The sequence below is a fragment of the Tachysurus fulvidraco genome, chromosome 9, assembly GCF_022655615.1.
Source record: "Tachysurus fulvidraco isolate hzauxx_2018 chromosome 9, HZAU_PFXX_2.0, whole genome shotgun sequence".
Classification (NCBI taxonomy): domain Eukaryota; kingdom Metazoa; phylum Chordata; class Actinopteri; order Siluriformes; family Bagridae; genus Tachysurus; species Tachysurus fulvidraco.
Genome location: NC_062526.1, coordinates 419,485 through 439,484, shown reverse-complemented (window position 1 = coordinate 439,484; position 20,000 = coordinate 419,485). Strand labels below are relative to the sequence as shown.

Here is a 20,000-nt window from a genome sequence, read left to right as displayed (position 1 = left end):
TTATTATTTACTTATTTACTTGTTTGTATATTTTAATATTTAATATTAACTGATGATGGTGATTTAAATTTTAATTTTTTGATTTTAAAGTTTTTAAACATATTAATAGCTATTTACATAAATTATCATTTCATTAGTAAATGACGCATATTGGCAGATCTGGCAACCAAATATTTAGCGTGTGTGAGAGAGAGAGAGAGAGAGTGAGTGTGAGAGAGTGTGTGTGTGTGTGTGTGTGAGAGAGAGAGAGAGAGAGCGTGTGTGTGTGTGTGTGAGAGAGAGAGAGAGAGCGTGTGTGTGTATGTGAGAGAGAGAGAGAGAGAGTGTGTGTGTGTGTGCGTGAGAGAGAGAGAGAGAGCGTGTGTGTGTGTGTGAGAGAGAGAGAGAGAGAGAGAGAGAGAGTGTGTGTGTGTGTGTGTGTGTGTGTGAGAGAGAGAGCGAGAGAGAGAGAGCTTGTGTGTTGTGGTGTTTGTGTGTGTGTGTTGTGTGTGTGTAGAGAGAGTCAGCCTAGAGAGAGAGTGTGTGTGTGTGTGTGTGCGTGAGAGAGATAGGAGCGAGATAGAGATAGCGATGTCGCTGTGTGTTTTTGTGTGTGTTGTTAGTGAGTCTGATATGAGAGAGAGATATGCGATCTGTGTGTGTTTTTTGTGTGTTGTGTGTGTGTGTGTGTTGTGTGTGTGTGTGTTTGTGTGTGTGTTGTGTTTGTGTGTATAGAGAGAGAGATCGGGCACGCGAGCGTGTGTAGTGTGTGTGTGTTGCGTGTGTGCTGCTGTGTGCTGTGTGTGTGTTTGTTGTGTGTGCGGGTTTCTTATAGTAGATCTCTATACTCTCTAGAGATAGATATCTTTTTTTGTTTGTGTTCGAGAGATATATCAGTTATTTGTGTTGTTGTTTTTTTTGTGTGGGAGAGGAGAGAGAACGCTCTCTCTCTCTCTCTCCTAAAGAGATTTTGTTTTTTTTTTTTTTTTTTTTTTTTTGGGTTTTTTTTTTTTTTTTGTTTTTTTTTTTTTTTTTGTTTGTTTTTTTGTTTGTGTGTGTGTGTGTGTGTGTGTGCGCGCGCACTAAACTCTTTACTGACAGTAAGTTTGCAGGTGCAGTAGTGAGTGACTTGCCCGTGTCTCAGCTGGTCTCAGGACCCGGATGTTAATCTCCTTCTGGATGTTTTATTAATAAAGATTTAAACATAAAGATCAGTTTAATGTTTAAAGGAAGCGGCGCAGAACAAACAGGAAGTGGATTAAAGTAAAGAAATAAAAGGTAAAGTTTTATAATAATATTCTGCTGCTTATATTCTACTTTCTGTCATTATTCGCCTTTTCATTTTTGGTCTTGTTTTGTTTTTCTGTTTGTGTGTAAAAACGTAGCGTTTCGGTCATTAGCATTAGCATTAGCATGCTAACAGAAACACTTTATATATATATATATAAATGTTGCGTTTCGGGCATTAGCATTAGCATTAGCATGCTAACAGAAACACTAGCCCGAGCTGCTGTTTGCCTTCTTTTTACAAATATTTTACACAGTTTAAATAAATAATCTGGTTAAACCTTTATGTTTATTTCTTTATAAACGCCTCAGGTTTGTTCAGCAGAAGTTCGCTAGCTAATTAGCATTGAGCTCAGAAACACTACACTAATGTTATAAAGTCTTTAATAAACACACAATAGTCTTAAAACACCAGAGAATCATCCAGATTTATTGGCCTGTAAACGTCCTGCTTCGATAAAACGCGTTGTTTTGTTTGTTAAGTTAAAGAAAAGTCTAAGATTATAGATTTAAAAAGAAAAACTTTATCGTGCTTAATAAGAATTGAAGTCTCTTTAATCTTGTTGTTGTTGTTGTTGTTGTTGTTGATCTGCTTGTTTGTGCTGAAACCTTCGGTGTTCTTTAATTAAAAATAAACTCTATTAAATATCAGAGTTTAGAATATTGTCTGATCCCAGATCTGATCTCAGTGTCCTGAACTCGTGTCTAATGTCATATTTGTGTCGCATCACTTCACACCTTCACCTGATCAGATCAATCATCCGACAGATTGGACCTGAAGATATGTGGAGGATTTGATCTGATACTGATCCGGTGACTGAGGACAATCCGATCTGCTGCTCCATATTAAATCCTCTCTGCTGCACCGAGCCTCTTATGAGATGATGAGGGCCTCGTATCAGTATCGGTGGTCCCTCAGTACACTTTACACTGTTCATTAAGTCACGTGTCAGTAAAAGCTGATTGTACGACACGTACGAAGTCGTCGTCTCTCCTCGTGTTATTTTAAACCGTGTGACTTTAGAGTAAATTCATAGTAACACACGCAGGTTGATCACATGGTGAGTGTGTAATGTGTGTAATCTGGTGGTAAAGTGATGTGTGTCCCTGGTCTGTAGATGAGTTGATGTGTGGAGGCTTAAGGAAGAGAGAGGAGGATGGAGAGAACAGACGACGTGAGGGTGGATGAGCCGCAGCAGGCGTGGGGGAAACTGGTGCGACTCGGAGAGTCTATAGAATCCACGCTCACTATGTTACTCGTTAATAAAGAGTGTACTGTGGGCCGGAGGAAAGGTGAGTGTGTTTGTCATCATCATCATCATCATCATCATCATCACGTGTGAGATCTCATTATTACTCTGACACTTACACTTATAATTACTGCCCAACGTCATACCCTGCTAAAGTACTGTACTTTACTCTCATACTCACATCCTGTCTCATTTCTTTATATGATACTGTAACTAAACCAACTCCTATTGTATTGTACATCACACTACACTCGTACTCACACCGTCCTGTAATATTACTCATATTATTCTCTTACTGTATGTCCTGATCATATTATACAGCATCATAGTGTTATTAAAGTAACCTGTACTTTATACTGTAACACATCACACCGTACTCTGATACTTTACTCTCACTGTCTCACGTCATCTTACTGTGTTAGTGCGAGAACCTCCTGCTGTAGCACTACACCGCTGTTCACTGTTCCTTACATCATTATACTTTATTACACTATATAACATCACAGTGTTCTTGTACTCGGCCACGTCACAGCGTAATCGGATCACTTCGGAACGTACCGTACTTTTTACCGTTGCATGTAATGAGCTGATGTCTTCCACATCATACACTAACACTCTACTCTGTCTACATCTCTTCATGGTTACAGCCCTGATGTCAACTCCACACTAACACACTCCATGGTATTAGAAGTGTAAAAAGTCTGAGAGCTTCTTTGTTCTTGAGTATTTCTGACACATGCCTATTAGGCAGTCTGTTTTCCCAGTGGAATGTTCTAGCACATCTGAAGCTGGGTCTGGACATTTTTTAGCACACAAAGCCCTCTTTAATTCTAAACCTAGAGAAAGCCCAGCGCCGATGACAAAAGGAGTGTATAGAGCTCATGCGTGTCGAATATTAAGTAGGGCTTTGTGTCTGTCTTCTCCTAAAGCACTTTAATGTCTGATTCCCAGCCTGCTGTGAGTGAAGAAGAGCTCACATCATACATCTGCTCCTGGGTTACAACACACCGCTCTTTTATTCACTCACTTACACTTTTCTGTTAAAAAGGAAGGAAAATAAATAAAGAAATTATATCTGATTTGCTGTATTCAGTAACAGCACACGTACGACATGGTCTAAAAGACTACTTTATATATTTAATAATAATAAGCGTAGGCCTGAGCAATACGAGGACATAAAGGGGAGCAATATCCTGTTTAATTCTGTCACAATTTCAGTTAATGCTGAAGGTTTTTATTTAATTCTAACAAACTATAAACTTTGTAAAAAGTTGGTTACAATTGCACAGTGTATTCAAAAGTAATAATTATATGGAAAATATCCTTCGTGTCATTTTTAAGAGTGAAATCACATGAAAACACAAGGATATTTTTAAATAAATATAGAAATGTTCTATATAAAAAATATCAGTGGCATAAATAAACCTAAAAAACCTAAAACCTAAAGATAAAAAACATAAAACATAAAAAACCTTCCACACTCCGCCTACGTCTCTGCGTGTTTGTGAAAACAACATGCTTTATTTTAAATGTATATCTCACAAACTACAAGGTGTATTTGTGTAATAACAGAATAAAGTTAACGTGAGTTTGCAGCAGAAGTGTTAATATACGTGTGTATATATAATAATGAGGCCTAAAAACTCTACACATAAATCACTTTATAACGTCTCCCCATGAACTGTTTTCAGACTGATTATAGCAGAGAGAGGTTTTTAGACGACACGCTCTCCTGTGCCAAGCTGCCACATGTTGGCACACACCTCTGTATATGGGTTTTATCAGCTACAGAACTGTAAAAATCCTAAAAAAAAATCGAATTGATTAATATGTCACTTAGGCCACGTTCACACCGCAAGTCTTAACGCTCAATTCGGATATTTTGCTCAGATCTGATTTTTTTGTTTGGCTGTTCACATTACCTTTTAAAATGTGGCCTATATCAGATACCAGTGTGAACCGTTTGCAGTTTCGAACTGACCCGCACGTGCAAACGAACGATAACGATGACGTCACACGCGGCACGCCGTCGCGTTAAAAAGTTGGCGAGGTTACGGAGGAAGTAATGTATCATCTGGTGCAAGCAAACATATCATGTAATGTTATAATGTGGTGTATTCAATGCAAACATTATGGGCTGGTTCACGTAACCACTTTATATAACACTCTTAACACACACACACGTTACCGGTCACGTTTGTCACGTTATCACGGGCGCAAAAAAAAATTTTCTCCGGCACAAAATTGTGACGAATGCCGATGTAGATTGACGTAAAAGTCACATCAAATCGGCCTCGACTGTTCACACTGCGGCCACATTGGAAAAAAATCAGATTTGGGTCTGATTCAGGACACATATGGAAGTGGCCCAGACCTGAGTGTTCACACTCCTGAAGAAGTCTGACCTGGTCACTTCACCCCAAAAAATAATGAGTGTTATAAGCCTATAAGTGTTCATTCCATCTGCCCAGCTGTACGTACAGTACAGAGACACACTACGTGACTATGAGCCGATCTAAACTTTTGTCCATGACCGATCTTAATCACAACGCTTCTGGGTTTGAAATGAACACACGGTCACGTACCTCACGGCTGATCGAAGGTATTACTGTGTGCTGTACAGATGATACGAGGGTGTAAAAACTTTTAGTGCGATGGTTCTATCCCCCCCACCGACCTCGACTGTTTTAATATAATAAACATACGTTCCTCAGTCAGAGCTCAGCAAATTTGTTTCTGACTTTTTTTTGGATTTATTTATTTATATTGTTAAAATAACACATTTTTTAAACATGTTTAATTAAAACAAATTTAAAAAGCACATTTATGTTCTTCATAATAATAATTAATATGCAGAAAAAGAATAAAGGTTGTGTTGTGTTTGCAGGCTGTGATCTGTCATTTCCTGCCAGTAAACTGGTGTCCGGTGACCACTGTAAAATCACACAGGATCAGGAGTCGGGGCAGGTTTGGCTCCAGGACACCAGGTGAGAGAGAGAGAGAGAGAGAGACGCCATCACACCGAACATGATCTTTTTCCCTAGTCCATCACTTCCCCTAGTGTTTTAAACACAACCTTCTGACCAATCAGGATCCAGGATTCAGTAACGAGCTTCGTTTATTAATTCTTGTTTGTTCCTTCCAGTACGAACGGGACGGTGATAAACATGTCCAAACTGGTGAAGAGACAGAAACACTTACTGCAGAGTGGTGACGTCATCTACTTTGTGTACAGGAAGAGTGAACCAGAGCAGAGTGAGACGCCCAGCTTCTGATTCGCTCCCCGTTTTAACTGCCTTCATTACTGCTGGAAGCAAACACACGATAGCTTGTTGTCATTTACAAACAGATGTGTGGTGATAGTGTTTAAAAAAAAAAAAAACTTTTTAAAATTAATTATTGTTATTTAATGACATACATTTATTAATATTTAGAGTATAAATGAATAGAAGCAAAGCTGAAGTGTGTATCGTGAACATAAAACAGTGCAGAATCATTTTCACTTTGTAATCATTAACAGTTTATATACGAACATCGTGTGTGTGTGTGTGTGTGTGTGTTTATTTCAGACATCGCATACGTTTATCACTCCATGACTCCTTCACACTCAGACTCTCAGGACACTGAAGGTGCGAAATAATCACAACCATCATAACAATAATCATCATAACTGGCTGTCCGTCCTTCATCATGTCTGCTGACACACACAGCAGTTTCACTTTGTGTTTGTTTGTTTATTTATTTATTTAGAGTTATCGTGTTCAGACCTGATGGACAGAATCGACCCAGATGTTGATCCTGCTCCTGTGGAACCTGTTACACTCCCATTCGTACCGCAGGAGATGAAGATCCAGCCCGGATTTGAGGAATCTCAACCCTCTACTTCTTACAACATCGCCATGCCAACAACACACACAGGAACAGGTGAGATTTAACACACACACAAACAGGAACAGGTGAGATTTAACACACACAAGTGAGATTTAATACACACACACACAAACAGGTCAGATTTAACATACACACACATTAAAGCAGGACAGATGTAACACACACACACACACACATGCACACACACAAAGTTTTCAGCTGCTTTTTGATTCTGCAGGTTTTAGTGAGGTGAGGTCAACACAGACGTCAGTGAAGCGTACAGATGGAGAGAGAGAGATAGACGAGTGTGTGCAGCCAGACAGGAAGAGACAGAAAACAGGTGAGTGACCTTAAATAAAACAGACAGCTCTGGTCTCTCTCTGTTATTGTGTTTATGCCAAGAGGGACTTTTTCCCCTATGTCCTACTTACAGATGATCCGTACGTGATGTATTCCGATGTTGGTGAAACCGGCGCTGCAGCAGTTCCTCCTAAATCGGGGACGGATGGAGGTGAAGGAAGTAAAACAGATAAGATGGAGGAATCTCTCACCTGCATCATCTGTCAGGATTTACTATACGACTGTGTCAGGTACAGTGCATGCAGCAGTTACAGCGAGATACAGCATCGGGTTCCAGCAGGCGTTTAACTGTGTGTGTGTGTGTGTGTGTGTGTGTGTGTGTGTGTGTGTGTGTGTGTGTGTGTGTGTGTGTGTGTGTGTGTGTGTGTGTGTGTGTGTGTGTGTGTGTGTGTGTGTGTGTGTAGTCTGCAGCCCTGTATGCACACATTCTGTGCAGCTTGTTACTCTGAGTGGATGGAGCGTTCCTCCCTCTGTCCCACCTGCCGCTGTCCCGTGGAGAGAATCCGCAAAAACCACATCCTCAACAACCTGGTCGAGGCTTACCTGCTTCAACACCCCGGTACTAACACACACACACACACACACACACACACACATTCTCTCTTCTGGAAGGCCTTCCACTAGGTTTGTTTGTTGAGCTACAAGAGGATGTGAGACAATGCTCAGTGGTTAAAGCTCTGGGATGTTGGTCAACATTGTACAACAAAGCTTTTAGCATTGAGGAGATCTGGGGTGCAGCCAGTGTTCAGTTCATCAGAGGGGTTCAGTGACGTTCAGTCAGAGTCAGGGCTTTGTGCAGGACACTCGTGTTCTTCAACCAAAATGATAATATAAATATACAGATTGGGAATATGGTCTCTGTGTCTGTGTGTCTGTGTGTGTGTGTGTGTCTGTCTGTCTGTGTCTGTTTGTGTGTGTGTCTGTTTGTGTGTGTGTCTGTTTGTGTGTGTGTCTGTTTGTGTGTGTGTCTGTTTGTGTGTGTGTCTGTTTGTGTGTGTGTCTGTTTGTGTGTGTGTCTGTTTGTGTGTGTGTCTGTTTGTGTGTGTGTGTCTGTGTGTGTGTGTCTGTGTGTGTGTGTGTCTGTGTGTGTGTGTGTGTCTGTGTGTGTGTGTCTGTCTGTGTGTGTGTGTGTCTGTGTGTGTGTGTGTCTGTCTGTGTGTCTGTCTGTGTGTGTGTGTGTGTGTGTGTGTGTGTGTGTGTGTGTGTGTAACAGAGAAGTGCCGCAGTGAGGAGGACAAACGCAGCATGGACGCTCGTAATAAGATCACACAGGACATGCTGCAGCCCAAAGTAGAGAGATATTTCTCTGATGAAGAAGGAAGCTCTGATTATCTGTTTGAACTGTCTGATAACGACAGTGACACGTCTGATCTCAGGTCAGCAATAACATTCTAATTTATATAATCGGGTGGTGTTGATATTTCCTGAGACCCTGAGCTTTGTGGTGTGTCTGCAGTCAGCCGTACCTGATGTGCAGGCAGTGTCCAGGTTATAAAGTGAACTTAACCATCGCCCCCTGGGGACATTACCCCACCAGTCTGCTGAACCCAGACGCACCGTCTACATCCTCTCATATACACACAGGTAACGGAACATCATCATCCAGAGCTACTGAGGGTCAAGGGCCTCGCTCAGGGGCCCAGCAGGGGCCCTTCTGAATGGTAGCATGACACCTTCACCACCAGACTACCACACTGACACTAACCTGTAGAGGTGGAGCTTAGTTTAAATCTCAACAGTTAATCACAAACATCAGCTTTTGTATTATCTAGCAAGTTATATAATAAAGTTTATGACAGACAGATGTGCCTTTATTAACCCCTGTACCCAGATCAGTTTGGGGACATTTATCTGACCCTCTCATCTGTTTCTTTCCTCATCCTCAGACACTCAGAAGTTTACCTGTCCCTCTCCTAGCAGTCACCTGATCTGTACCTGCTGTTTACAGCCAATGCCTGATCGCAGGGCAGAGCATGTGGGCACTAACTCCTCCCCCCAGCACTGTGAGTGTGACACACATACGCTCAGACACACATACACATACACACACATACACTAACACACATGCTCACATACGCTCACACACATGCTCACATACACTGACATACACTCACAGCCACACACTCACACACACACACACATACAATCGCGCACATACACACACACATACACACACACACACTCACATACACACACACACACACACACTCACATACACACACATGCTCACATACACTGACATACACTCACAGCCACATACATACACACGTACACTCACATACACAATCACACACTCACATACACACTCACACACTCACATACAATCACATACACTGACACACACACTCACATACACTCACTCACACACACATGGGGTAACATGGGGATGAAGTGATGAGGGACTTATTACAGCATTGTAGATGTGAAGCAGAGTCCATGATTGGTTATGTACTGTTCAGTGTGATCTGATTGGCTACATTGTGATAGTTCTAAAGAGTCCAGTTGTCTACAGTGCGCCTGATTGGCTGAACTCACTTCCTGTTTCTGCTCAGGTTTGGTGTGTCAGAGGCCGTTCTGTCACCTGTATTGGGGCTGCGTGGGGTGTCGGGGTTGTCTGGCACAGTTTAGTGGTAAGTCTCTGATTGGTCAGTGTGTTCATATTAAACATGTGCTTCTCCTTAATGGACCTTTAAACATAAGTCTGTATATTTATTGTTAAATCTCTCCGTGTGTAATAACGATCATTAGTAGTGTGGTGGTGTTTTTGTTACTGTTCTGACAGATCTGGACCTGACTGATAAATGTCTGGATGGTGTCCTCAACAACAATCACTATGAGTCTGAGGTCCTGCAGGTAAAATAACTCCGTCACTCCATTATTACGCTCAATTACAAGAAATAGAAAGATGTAGATTTTTCACAGAAACTATAAAGAATTGAGGAATATTTAAAGCCTTAAATTTCTGGATTTTACATCATTCCTTTATAGTTGATCTTAAAGATTTACATTGAGACTGAGTTCATGTGTATTAAAGTAAATATAAAGCTGTAAACATTTTTGCAATATCAGAATTACTTGAGTTCCAGAGGAAAGACGTGGAAGGTGATGTTGCAGGAGGCGCTACAGCACACACAGCAAGGCCTCTACCACCTGTCTGGTAAAACTCTGTGTGTGTGTGTGTGTGTGTGTGTGTGTGTGTGTGTGTGAGAGTGTGTGTGTGTGAGAGTGTGTGTGTGTGAGAGTGTGTGTGTGTGTGTGTGTGGGTGTGTAACATGACTAAAAAGATAACAAACTGTGTTTTTGACATCTGTGAGTAACAGCTTGTAGGTCACTTCACATGACCAGTAGAGGGAGCTAGAGCTTTGTTTTAGGGACAGTACAAAAATATATAATAAATGACTTTACTGAAAATATACTTCATATAAAGTTATGAAGGTGTGTGTTACTATGCTGATACTATTCATGTTTCATGAGATAATTGATATTAGTGGCCACTACTCACTCTGTGTGTGTGTGTGTGTACGTGTGTGTGTGTGTGTTCACCAGATTACCGTATCAATGGAAACTCCTTCCTGTGTTACTGCTGTGGACTTCGCTTCTTTAAAGAGCTTGCATATGCTTATAGAGCTAACATTCCTGCTGCTGAGTTACCAGGTACACACACACACACACACTCCCTCTCACACACACACACACACACACACACTTGAATGAACACATATTGACTGGTGGTATTAACTGAATGCCCCCCAGCTGCAGTGACGATGAGACCGGACTGTTATTGGGGTCGTAATTGCAGAACACAAATCAAAGCTCATCATGCCATGTAAGTCTCTACATCTCTTTTGTGTAATTCTCTAAGATCCCAGCAGAGGGCGTCAGATCATGTTTAGACCATTTTAATAGATTTACATCATTGATCATATTTTCATGTTGTTTCTTCCCTTTTTTCAGGAAATTTAACCACGTATGTGAGCAGACACGCTTTAAGAACTGAGCCTGTGTTCTGGACGGCGATGTCACGGCTCTGGACGTATTTTTCCTCTTTAACAATCTTTGTGTTTTACGATATGCAAATTCAGTCTGTTTAGTGGTGAGGAGGCTGTGTGCGCTTTGTAAGAGAGATATCTTAGTTCGTCTGCACTTTCTCATGGCGTCGAGCCGAGCAGTCAGATCCTACTGTAACGTGTGACTGTGTGAAGACGGAGCGCTCGTTAATCCGACGCTTAATTAAACTTTCTGCCTAATGACCACGTGTGATGTAATATATAATCACTTCACTCTCAGTTATGATGATAATTAATCCAGTTTATTTTCTGCTTTGAGATTCAGCTTTCTGTCACTTCTCATGATATTGTGTGTAAAATCTATTCTATATGAAGCCTTTTTATCTCTCAGAAGTCACCGCTCGGCTTCCGGTCCCCATCCCGAGCTTCCTCAGTGGGGTTAATTCTGTGCACATTTTGTATTTAATCACGTGTTGGATACGTCTTTCTTTTTCTCTCTCACACACACATGCACGCGATCGCTGTCTGATCTATCCGATGCAGAACAGGCTAAAGCACTGCTGCTCATCACCTCAGTCAGCCGCTGCTTTCACTTTTTCCTGCTCTGCATCAATCGTTATTTTCTGTGTAATTACGACCTACACTTCACTAAGGGCTGTTAGGAGTCAGTAAGTCACACCGGTCTCTCTGTACGACTGCTGTGTGTTCATTAAAGCCATGTGAATAGAGTTTAGTGACGACCGAGTGCACCGTAACAAGCAGAGTAGCCTAAACACGCACTAACTAGTATATTAACACGTGAGAAATCTTTGCAGCATAAAATAATCACTGTAAAAAGTTTTAGTTGATTTATTACAGATTCTGTTCTAGTTTTTGGGATAAAGCCTCGACTTAAAGCGACAGATTGTTTCTCACACAACACTTTTATATCACACACGTCGTCTTCTTTTTCTTCTTCTTCTTACTAAGTACTTTAATCCTACACGTGGATGTCTGCAGGAATTTCCCTGACACGGTAACGATACGGTACGATGACGTGAGTGTCCTACATCATACCGTACTCTCCAAAGACTTATAGTATTATAGCACGTCCTATACAGCAATAACACGTCATACTACACAGTTACTGAACACTGAGAGAGATGATGTCACCGTGCCAGTGTCTCATTCAGCTCGGATTTGTTCCAGTCTCCTTTAACTAAGCCACAGTGTAAAGTGATTCAGTGCTTCATACTGTTCGGTACTGCAGTCACATTCAGTCCACTGCAGCAGCCTGGAGTTTGTCTCTGTGTAACAGGTTTATGTTCAGTCTGCGCTGTCACGCCTGCCGCCGTCCATACGTAGTGTTAATTACGCTGACGTTATCGTCAATTATTTTGCTGACAAGCTGAGAGAATGTCTCACTCTCAGTAATACAATCATGACAAAGCCAGTCATTTTTATCCACTTTGACCGCTGTAAGTCATTTTCAGCCTTATTCTAACTCGTCTTTTGCTCTAACGTTGCACTCGAGATGCCAGTAAGTCTGATTATTAATGTCTTAACACTCTGAGGCCTTAAGTACTCAGTCCTAAAAAGAAAGAAGTGAACTGGTGTATTAGTCTTTGTGTCTGCCGTATAACGGCTGTGATGTTTGCAAATGTTTAGGATAAAAACAGCACGAGTAAAGGTTTAGCCCGTAGACTTAACGTGCTGATAGAACACACACTAGTTCTGTCAAAGCTACTTATAAAATGTAAACACACTTATTTTGTCATCTTGGATAGTGGTATAAACGAGTCTTTGTTGTAGCCCTTCTGTAGTGTAATATGAAGCGTGCGTGCTCCTTGGGTAAAGGCCGCACCGAGCGTCAGTCCAGGTCCGATTCAGATGCCTCCTAATGAGCCGCGTGGATGTTTAGGACATTTTGAAGCATCAATTTGGGAGTGAACTGAGCTTCAGAAACCACTTTGTGTTATAATTTTGTATTCTATTTAAATGTTCACACAAAAACAACCATTGTATAGGTTTTAGAGTTAAAACGCTTTCGCTCTCCTTCTACCTCATCCAAGCTGGAGCAATAGAGTGAAAGAGAATTCTGTAACCTGCTTTGTGTGTTCACTCATGTTCATTAAATGCACACAGTGTGAGTTGAAGGCCTGTTGTGTGTGTGTGTGTGTGTGTGTGTGTGTGTGTGTGTCGTGCCTCCGTTACTAAAAGAAAGACTTCAAATATTGTTTACTGCAGTAATAATAAAGCAGCAATAAATATTGTAAAATAAAATTTTGTGTACAGGGATCTTTAGATCAGCACGTGTTCCAAATACCATCACAATCCCTACATACTACGTGTGACTGACACACACCTGCTACATCATACTGAAATATCACTGAAGTACATCATGCTGAAACCCAACTGTATTACAAACATGACACGACCCTGATCACTACTTACATTTCAGCTCTGACGTGTGAGGGTAACATTAGCAGATGTTTGGTCTGCTTTGGTCTTGACCTCAGTAACTAACAGTTATTCATTCACTCATTTACTACCGCTTATCCGAACTTCTCTGTGCCTATCTCCGGCGTCATCGGGCATCGAGGCAGGATACACCCTGGACAGAGTGCCAACCCATCACAGGGCACACACACACTCTCATTCACTCACACACACACTACGGACAATTTTCCAGAGATGCCAATCAACCTACCATGCATGTCTTTGGACCGGGGGAGGAAACCGGAGTACCCGGAGGAAACCCCCGAGGCACGGGGAGAACATGCAAACTCCACACACACAAGGCGGAGGCGGGAATCGTGTGAGGCGAACGTGCTAACCAGTTCATAATATAAGACACACACAGGTGTGAACTTCAAACCCAGTGTCTCAGCTTTGGAGTGTGATAATCAGACCAATCCTGTGCTGCTGTTTACAGCTCGATCCCAATGACCTCCAGTATGAATTTGAAGAAAATATCAGAACATCAAAATATTAAAGGGTGAAAAATGGACTTTCTTTACTCCTGAAATTCAGACTGTTGGTTTCAGGAGACAGTCAGCAGTGCACTTACTTTTGGACCATCACACACTACACTGGAGAGCTAAGGCTGAAATTTAAGTGTGTGTGTGTGTGTGTGTGTGTATTATATTACACACACTACATATTTTTACAATCCCACATAATAGTGTTGTATTAATCTGAGTATTTAATCTGACGTCACATCACACTGTCCAACATCTCAGTACTGTTTACAGCATCATTTATCATCACTCTCTCACATAATACTGCAGTTTACTCCTTATACTGTCTGTGTGTGTGTCTGTGTGCATGTGTGTGTCTGTGTGTGTGTGTCTGTGTGCATGTGTGTGTGTGTCCTCAGCCGTCTCACACTTCTACATTCCCCTGAGGCTCAGGTTAGTCCTGTCCCCCGAGCCGAACCCCACGTCGTCCTTCTGGTGGTTTAAAGTGAGAAACATTCAGAACTGTTAATAAAATCATCACCGTGATTAACGAGGCCTTTAACTTCTCTTAATTCTACACAAATCTTCACAGACATTTCATCAGAAACACGTCACTGCAGCCGATGTTGTACTTCACAGAATATTTTATTTCTAGTGATTTGTTACTTTCTGCATTTCTTCTTTTCATCAGTAATCATTTTTCCCTTTAAAGCACAACAGTGAACGATTTAGCAGCATTAATCATCTATTAGGAACAAAACACCAGCAGTGAAGTGAGCTAGAACAAAGTGTGTATTATAACACTAATATTACACACCACAGAACTGTTATGTGCTGGAATTAGACAATAACGTTTAATTCACTCCACAAAATGTTTAAATATTTATACACGTCAAAAATGCGCCTCGTTACGTAAAGAAACAACTATTAATGTAGGAATCCATCAGCTGACACGTCTCACTGACACACTGTGAAAAAACAAAGACGCTTGTGTTTACACACCCACGTAAACATGCACACACACACATACACATGCACACACACGTACACACACACACACGTACACATGCACACACACACACTCACGCACACACACACATGCACAAGTGCACACACAATCAAACACACATGAACTCACACACGCATACATACAAATGTACATGCACACGCACACACAGTCACTCTCACACACACAAAACGCATATTGCCGTACTAAATTCTAAAGTTCAATAATATATGATTCAAATACGATTAAGAATCAGAAACAATCGTTTGAATCGTTTGAATCATTTAGATCTGCAGCTCTGAAGCACTTGAAGCTAACAGAACTCGATTCTATGCAGTTTTTTATGTTAATGTTTCCTTTATATCTCAGGCACAGGAACACTTGGAGTCCACTTCAACTATGAAGCTCAAAATTCCTGCTTTAAAAGCAGTTTAAAGTGTTTGTGTAAATCCAGCAGTATACACACGACACAGTACACAGGCATTAGAATAAATTAGATTAAAACTTCTGCCATGTTTTATGATGAGATAATAACAGGGACGCTGCACACAAACACACGCTGTTGGTTATGACGATGCGGTCGAGTCGATCATATGTCCTTTCCCACAGAGTCGCATGGAACGGTCACATGGCTCAGTGAGGGAAGCTGGATCTTACTGCTGTTTTTATAAACATCCAACTCCTCTACCGTAAAGTGGGTGGAGCCTAATGTAGGGAAGGACTCGCAATTCCCGCTCTCACAGTTTTTCTCTTGGTTTTGATGTTCAGCTGAAACTAGAGGTTCTCGATCGTCTTCTTCTGAAATGGCGAACACAGGAATGGTGAGATTATCATCATCATCATCAGCAGCAGCAGCAGAGAACCTGCAGATTTTCACTTCCACTCCTTGCTCCAGGCCACAGAGGGCAGCATCGGGCTCGCAGAGCTGCTCAGACGTGTGAGACCGTGAACTGTTGTAGCGCTGCTGATTCGGAGCTGAAGGAACCTTCACACCATCAGACCCTGGAGAAACCTGAGGAACCAAAAGCATCAGTCAACATGTAGAAGATTATCTATGACTAATTTCTACAATATTATGTGAAACAGATGTGTGAGTGACAGCAGTGTGTCGAGTGTGTGTGTCGAGTGTGTGTCGAGTGTGTGTTGTGTTTTTATATCACACTCGTCACGCTTCAATCCTGATAATCAACTGCAATGAGACAGAAGTCTGAGTTTATACAGTTATGGACACTAAAAGGGACCCAGATCACTGTTTAATAAATAAAAGAAGTAATCTTTATACTTGAATAAAAGCTCATTCATTTATAATAATAATAATAATAATAATAATTAATAACAACAGATGCACTCACAGTGTCCACTAGTTTGGTGAAGGGGCTCGTTAAATTCCAGCTGCACCACTTCCTGTTTAATTGAGGAAGAGGAAGCAGGAAGTCATGGAAGGTTCGGACGCTCCATGCTCGGGGACGCGCTGATCCAACATGGCTGCCACGACTTGGCCAATTAGAGGGTTCGCTGTGAGGCATCCAATCAGACGGCTGCACAGATCCCGTGTCACAGTGTCGCAGAAAACGTTCGTGCTGCTGCGGGAAAAACCGAAACGTTCACGATAATTATTAGAAGTAAAAAACACTGAAGTTGCTTGAAAAATAACAAAGAATTTACAACAAACACAATCATCAGTCAGACGTTTTGCACCGACTCGTCTGTAGCGTCGGACTCGGACACCGCAGAACAGAACCAGATCGGATCCAAGCCTCAGGCGCTACACAGCATGTGAGACACAAAGACCCACATCTGGTGATGGCTGATGACCAGTGACTACTGACCAGTGACCAGTGACTACTGACCAGTGACTACTGACCAGTGACTACTGACCAGTGACCAGTGACTACTGACCAGTGACTAGTGACCAGTGACTACTGACTAGTGACCAGTGACTACTGACTAGTGACTACTGACCAGTGACTACTGACTAGTGACTACTGACCAGTGACTACTGACTAGTGACCAGTGACTACTGACCAGTGACTACTGACCAGTGACTACTGACCAGTGACTACTGACTAGTGACCAGTGACTACTGACCAGTGACTACTGACCAGTGACTACTGACCAGTGACTACTGACCAGTGACTACTGACCAGTGACTACTGACCAGTGACTACTGACTAGTGACTAGTGACCAGTGACTACTGACTAGTGACCAGTGACTACTGACTAGTGACCAGTGACTACTGACTAGTGACTACTGACCAGTGACTACTGACTAGTGACCAGTGACTACTGACCAGTGACTACTGACCAGTGACTACTGACCAGTGACTACTGACCAGTGACTACTGACCAGTGACCAGTGACTACTGACTAGTGACTACTGACTAGTGACTACTGACCAGTGACTACCGACTACTGACCAGTGACTACTGACTAGTGACCAGTGACTACTGACTAGTGACTACTGACTAGTGACCAGTGACTACTGACCAGTGACTAGTGACTACTGACCAGTGACTACTGACCAGTGACTAGTGACTACTGACCAGTGACTACTGACCAGTGACTAGTGACTACTGACTAGTGACTACTGACCAGTGACTAGAATACACACATTTTGGTTTTGCTTTTTGATGTAAATTAGTAATGAAAGCAAACACAATTGACGGTGATGGTTGTGCCTTGAGTGTGTGAGAGACCCGTCTGTCTGCTCGAGTGTGAGACTGACAGCACTGCTGCTCCTGAACCATGGACACGTCCCAAATCCACTTCATAGCACAAAGAGGTTTAGTAACTAATCACACTTTAATCCCAATAATCCACTACAACTGTACGAGATAATCTGATTAAACACGTCGCAGTACATTCAGTTCCTCACTGAACACACAGCAAGTAAATATTTCACTTTATTTAAAAGACCAGGTGTGTGTGTGTGTGTGTGTGTGTGTGTGCGCGTGTGTGTACCGTGCAAGGAGAAAACGATGGTGTGGTTGTGTTTGAGATAACAAATACTTCATCTGCTCCCAATTCCATCTCCATCAGACCATCAGAACAGTCCAGCACAACATTTTGGGAACTTTGGCATACTGGAGCCTTACCTGTGTGGGGTAAGAGAAGGGCGTTACCTGTGTGGGGTAAGAGAAGGGCGTTACCTGTGTGGGGTAAGGGGAGGGTGTTACCCGTGTGGGGTAAGAGAAGGGCGTTACCCGTGTGGTGTAAGGGGAGGGCATTACCTGTGTAAGATAAAAGGAGGGTGTTACCCGTGTGGGGTAAGAGAATGGCGTTACCCATGTGGGGTAAGGGGAGGGCCTTACCCGTGTGGGGTAAGGGGAGGGCCTTACCTGTGTGGGGTAAGGGGAGGGCCTTACCTGTGTGGGGTAAGGGGAGGGCCTTACCTGTGTGGGGTAAGGGGAGGGCCTTACCCGTGTGGGGTAAGGGGAGGGCCTTACCCGTGTGGGGTAAGGGGAGGGCCTTATCTGTGTGGGGTAAGGGGAGGGCCTTACCTGTGTGGGGTAAGGGGAGGGCCTTACCTGTGTGGGGTAAGGTTTTGTGTTTGTTGAGTTCTTGCTCAGAGACGTTTGCTGTAACCAGCTGAAGTTCACTGTCATCAGTGTGCAGGTTCTGACCTGGGACCTGAAACACACACACACACACACACACACACACACACACACACACACACACACACACACACACACACACACACACACACACACACACACAAACACAACTACACAACTTATAACTATAAGCCACTTACTAAACACAAACTTTACAAGTTGACACAACCTGAGCACAACTCTGTTTACCTCCGAGGTGATGGATGTCGTCATGGTGGAGGCTTTTACACACAGTTTTGGTCTGAAGATAAAAAATAAACAGAATTTCTCTTCAGTTCTTATTAGTTACTGTTGTGTTATTGTCACAATTATAATCAACTTTTATACATTTTACACACACACACACACACACACACACACACAGACACACACACAGACAGACACACACACACAGACACACAGACAGACACACAGACAGACACACACACACACACACACACGCACACACACACAAACACATGTCCTGAGTGTGTGTTGTCTCTGTATAAAGTGATATAGATGGTTGGTGCTGGATGTTTTCTGGGTAAAATTGGGGGGTAATTGTTTGATCTTTTGCCCTCCAGCTGCTGCACGTCGTCTCTCAGCTTAGAGATTTATTTTTCTTCACTGAGGATTTTAGTCTTTAGAGAACAGAACATTGTGTAACACCAGAAACCTTCAGCACAACTGAACATCTAACACCACCACAATCTTCTGTTTGTGTAGTAAACCTTATGGAACATTTATAACCTTATGGAACATTTATAACCTTATGGAACATTTATAACCTTATGGAACATTTATAACCTTATCACATCAACACAGATGCCTCGGCACGCCTCAACACACCTCAACACGCCTCAACACTCCTCAACACGCCTCAACACTCCTCAACACGCCTCAACACACCTCAACACACTTCAATCACCCACCTTCCCATCTACACAATAAAATAATAATAATTAAACCTAAAATAACTAATTAGAAGCTAATTTTAATCAGTAATTAAATTTTATTATTAAATTCTTATTCATTTATATAAAATATCATCAACAACAACCAGAATGTCTCAGGAGCTCGCAGTAAGATCACCATATGGATGACGTTAATCATGTCGCCCAGTTGATTTAAAGCCCATACGCTGCTGAGTTCTGGCCCTCGAGCGGTCAGAAGGTGATTAGTTTTAGGACAATGTGATTAGTTTTCAGCAGCAGATGTGAGTGTGTTTGTAAGCAGAGGTTTAGTTCACATGGAAGGAGTCTCCAGTGTCAGTGACAGTGTTACCCCAACTGATCTCCCCATAGTGAGGGGAAAAAAACGGCTTTATCTAGGAATAATAATAATAAACAGCAGGCGCTCGTGTTTGTGCTTCAGTAAATACATTCATGTGGGTTTCTCTTTTTTTGGCCTTTGAGGAAAAAGCGCAATCGAAATCAGGCCATTTTCCAGAAGAAAGACGACTAAATCAACTGAAAACAGAGGACAAAAGATCCGGCTGGGCCAAAAGCTGCCACGCCCGTTGCTAATGCTAATGCTGATGATTTTACACATTGAGAGCAGAAACAGTGCCTGATGAAAGCCTGATGTATGGTGACACTCATCTTACCTCAGAGTCACACACAGAACGATCATAAGACTCAAAGCCAACAAAGCAACAAGGCTAACGGCAGCGAGCAGCGCTTCTACCGCACCAACAGAGGGCGCCG

General features: G+C 42.3%; 2 protein-coding genes across 7 annotated transcripts in view; one reads left to right on the top strand and one right to left on the bottom strand.

The window, feature by feature from the left end:
* Nucleotides 1-1,027: 1,027 nt before the first annotated feature.
* chfr (checkpoint with forkhead and ring finger domains, E3 ubiquitin protein ligase) lies at nucleotides 1,028-12,888 on the top strand. Of its 2 annotated transcripts, XM_027143313.2 has the most exons (18): nucleotides 1,028-1,257; nucleotides 2,385-2,559; nucleotides 5,404-5,503; nucleotides 5,662-5,771; nucleotides 6,086-6,145; nucleotides 6,267-6,440; nucleotides 6,625-6,726; nucleotides 6,820-6,976; nucleotides 7,151-7,305; nucleotides 7,960-8,122; nucleotides 8,203-8,330; nucleotides 8,633-8,749; nucleotides 9,299-9,376; nucleotides 9,529-9,599; nucleotides 9,816-9,903; nucleotides 10,293-10,400; nucleotides 10,500-10,572; nucleotides 10,701-12,888. In XM_027143313.2, the coding sequence occupies exons 2-18, from the start codon at nucleotides 2,424-2,426 to the stop codon at nucleotides 10,741-10,743; spliced, it is 1,863 nt and encodes a 620-aa protein (XP_026999114.1). In that variant the 5' UTR covers nucleotides 1,028-1,257; nucleotides 2,385-2,423; the 3' UTR covers nucleotides 10,744-12,888. The 2 variants fall into 2 exon arrangements, 1 of the variants encoding a protein (XP_026999114.1); XR_003440124.2 differs by lacking the exons at nucleotides 10,293-10,400; nucleotides 10,500-10,572; nucleotides 10,701-12,888 and having other exon boundaries at nucleotides 9,498-9,599.
* Nucleotides 12,889-14,318: 1,430 nt separating this feature from the next.
* The window catches only part of si:dkey-112e17.1, a 9,993-nt gene continuing 4,311 nt past the window's right edge, over nucleotides 14,319-20,000 (bottom strand). For 3 of the 5 annotated variants that reach the window (XM_047817960.1, XM_047817958.1, XM_047817961.1), the window contains exons 2-7: nucleotides 19,901-20,000; nucleotides 18,505-18,556; nucleotides 18,226-18,328; nucleotides 17,660-17,820; nucleotides 16,051-16,281; nucleotides 14,319-15,710 (exon numbers count right to left, since the gene is read on the bottom strand). The exon at nucleotides 19,901-20,000 is cut by the window's right edge and continues 739 nt beyond it. In XM_047817960.1, the coding sequence (XP_047673916.1) occupies nucleotides 15,288-15,710; nucleotides 16,051-16,281; nucleotides 17,660-17,820; nucleotides 18,226-18,328; nucleotides 18,505-18,556; nucleotides 19,901-20,000 (1,070 nt within the window). In that variant the 3' untranslated portion in view covers nucleotides 14,319-15,287. The remainder of the gene's footprint in view (nucleotides 15,711-16,050; nucleotides 16,282-17,659; nucleotides 17,821-18,225; nucleotides 18,329-18,504; nucleotides 18,557-19,900) is intronic. The other 2 variants (XM_047817959.1, XM_027143302.2) reach the window with 2 other exon arrangements.

Excerpts from the sequence above, each read along its gene's own strand:
- chfr (XM_027143313.2), top strand. The coding sequence starts at position 2,424 with ATGGAGAGAACAGACGACGTGAGGGTGGATGAGCCGCAGCAGGCGTGG. Across the intron at positions 7,306-7,959 it reads TTACCTGCTTCAACACCCCG|AGAAGTGCCGCAGTGAGGAG; the intron begins GTACTAACACAC and ends TGTGTGTAACAG. Across the intron at positions 8,123-8,202 it reads AGTGACACGTCTGATCTCAG|TCAGCCGTACCTGATGTGCA; the intron begins GTCAGCAATAAC and ends GTGTGTCTGCAG.